Source organism: Coloeus monedula (assembly GCF_965178545.1).
Source record: "Coloeus monedula genome assembly, chromosome: 5".
Taxonomy (NCBI): domain Eukaryota; kingdom Metazoa; phylum Chordata; class Aves; order Passeriformes; family Corvidae; genus Coloeus; species Coloeus monedula.
In genome coordinates this window covers 26,936,273-26,938,279 of record NC_138785.1, presented here as the reverse complement: position 1 = coordinate 26,938,279, position 2,007 = coordinate 26,936,273, and the positions used below count along the sequence as shown (strand labels likewise).

Genomic DNA, 2,007 nt, shown 5'->3' with positions numbered 1-2,007 from the left:
GAGGGCCGGGCAGACGCCACGGCCAGACTGGGGGTCACTGGCTCTGCTCAGGGTGCCGCCGCACCCCCAGTGAAGCCCGGCCGGTCCTCGGGGCGGGCGCTCCCCGTACGCCCCTCACCCGGTGGGCCGGCCCGGGTGCCCGCCCAGCCCCGCCCCGCCGGTATCTTAGAAAAGCGGTGCCGGGGGCTAGGAGCTGCTCGGAGGCACCGAGGGTTTCCCCCGCCGACCATGAAGAACCCGGTGCCGCAGGCGGCCTCGCTGCTGCTGGAGAAGCTGCTGCTCCTCGTCCACATCCGGCCGTTGCCCGCGGGCTCCGGCGGGGAAACGCCACCGCCTGCACCCAGCTACTACGACACCAGCTGCTTCAAGCGAGGAGACCTGCTGGAGGTGCCCCGCACGCTCTTCATCCACTTCGGCATTTACCTGGGCGAGAACCGCGTCGCTCACTTGATGCCCGACATCCTGCCCACCATCACCGGCGACCGTCGGCAGATCCAACAGGTGGTGACCAACAAGCGGCTCATCCTGGGCGTCATCGCCAGGACGGCCAGCGTCCGGGTGGACACGGTGGAGGACTTCGCTTACGGCGGCAGCATCCTGGTCAACCACATGGACCGGCTCTTCGAGGACCAGGTGCTGGGCAGCGAGGAGGCGGCCCACCGGGCGGAGGAGCTGGTGGGCACCACGGCCTACAGCCTGCTCTGGAACAACTGCGAACACTTCGTCACCCACTGCCGATACGGAGCCCCGGTCAGCTTCCAGACCGACAAGGTACGGCCCGGCCTGCGGCGGCGCTGCCCTTCCCCCGGCGACCCCGCTCGCCGGAGCTGGGCCGGGCGCTGCCGCGGGCCCCGGGCGGGGGTGCCGGTACCGCCCGCCGGCCCGGCCGCCGCTGACGCCGCTCTTCCCGCAGCGGGCAGTGCCGCCGGCGCGGAGCTGCTCGGGACGGCGGCGGGCCCGGCCTCAGCTGGCTTCAAGCGGCGAGGAAAGCGAAGCTGAATTAGTAGAACAATGAATACGCTACTAGAATGCTCTGAAGTTACAGGTTCCAGCCGGAGCCACAGGCAGTACCGGGGCTGATGCTGGGCGTGATGCGGTGCCAGCCCGGCTCTTCCCTCTCGCCCTCTCTCCGGGGAGTCCCTGTGAGAGCTGGGGCAGCAACTGCTGCTCTGTCCCGAGAGTAGGCATCGCCAGCTCTGTAGTCAAAGCTTTCCTATTTAAATCTCATCTTTTGCACTTTTTCTTTTTTTTTTTTTCCCAGTTCTGTGAGACTGTGAAGATGATTATTCGGGACCAGAGGAGCGTGCTCGCATCCGTGCTTGTGGGACTAGCGTCAATAGTCTGCCTAGGTGTGGCACCCTCCACCACGCTCCCCACCATCTTCATTCCTTTCCTTCTGTGGATGGCTGGCTAACAGCCCTCCTGGAGGCTTCCATCCAGGATCTGTATATAAAATGTATACTACTGTATTTATGAAAGCACAGATTACTCACTGGCATCATGTAAAGTTTCTTAATTTTGTGCACCATTTTAAAATACAACTTAGTCTAGAACACAGTGCACAAGGCATAGCTTACTATGTAAGCCAAATAACAGATTTCCTGAAAATCTTGGTATATTTTAACACATCTTTAAATAATGAAAAAAGTAGGGTTGCGATGCAGTTCTGCTCCTTGTCTTTAGCCAGTAATGATTCTAATAACAACCTTCATGTTCTTCAGTTTCTTAGCTGCCTACCTGAGTGCCATAACCATTAATAAAAATGGATGATGGAGTTCTACAAAGTGATGGAAATGGAGAACTGCTTACCTCTTCCTTTTATATATATAGTGTATATTCAGAAATTACTGTCTCCATTCCTAAAATACTCCTGGGTGGAAATGCAAGTAAATTGGCTCTTTGTTGAGAGCAAAGAAGAAAAACCAACCCTGGGCTGTGTGCTGCAGGAGCACATCTGGCCAGACCAGTTAAAGTCGGTTCCCTTCTGGGACACGTTCAGAAATCTGT

General features: G+C 58.1%; 1 protein-coding gene across 1 annotated transcript; it reads left to right on the top strand.

Moving 5' to 3' along the window:
- Window positions 1-228: 228 nt before the first annotated feature.
- LRAT (lecithin retinol acyltransferase) lies at window positions 229-1,414 on the top strand (the record flags this gene model as incomplete). The annotated part of the gene is made up of 2 exons (XM_082281730.1): window positions 229-771; window positions 1,262-1,414. The coding sequence occupies 2 exons, from the start codon at window positions 229-231 to the stop codon at window positions 1,412-1,414; spliced, it is 696 nt and encodes a 231-aa protein (XP_082137856.1).
- Between the last annotated feature and the right edge of the window lie 593 nt (window positions 1,415-2,007).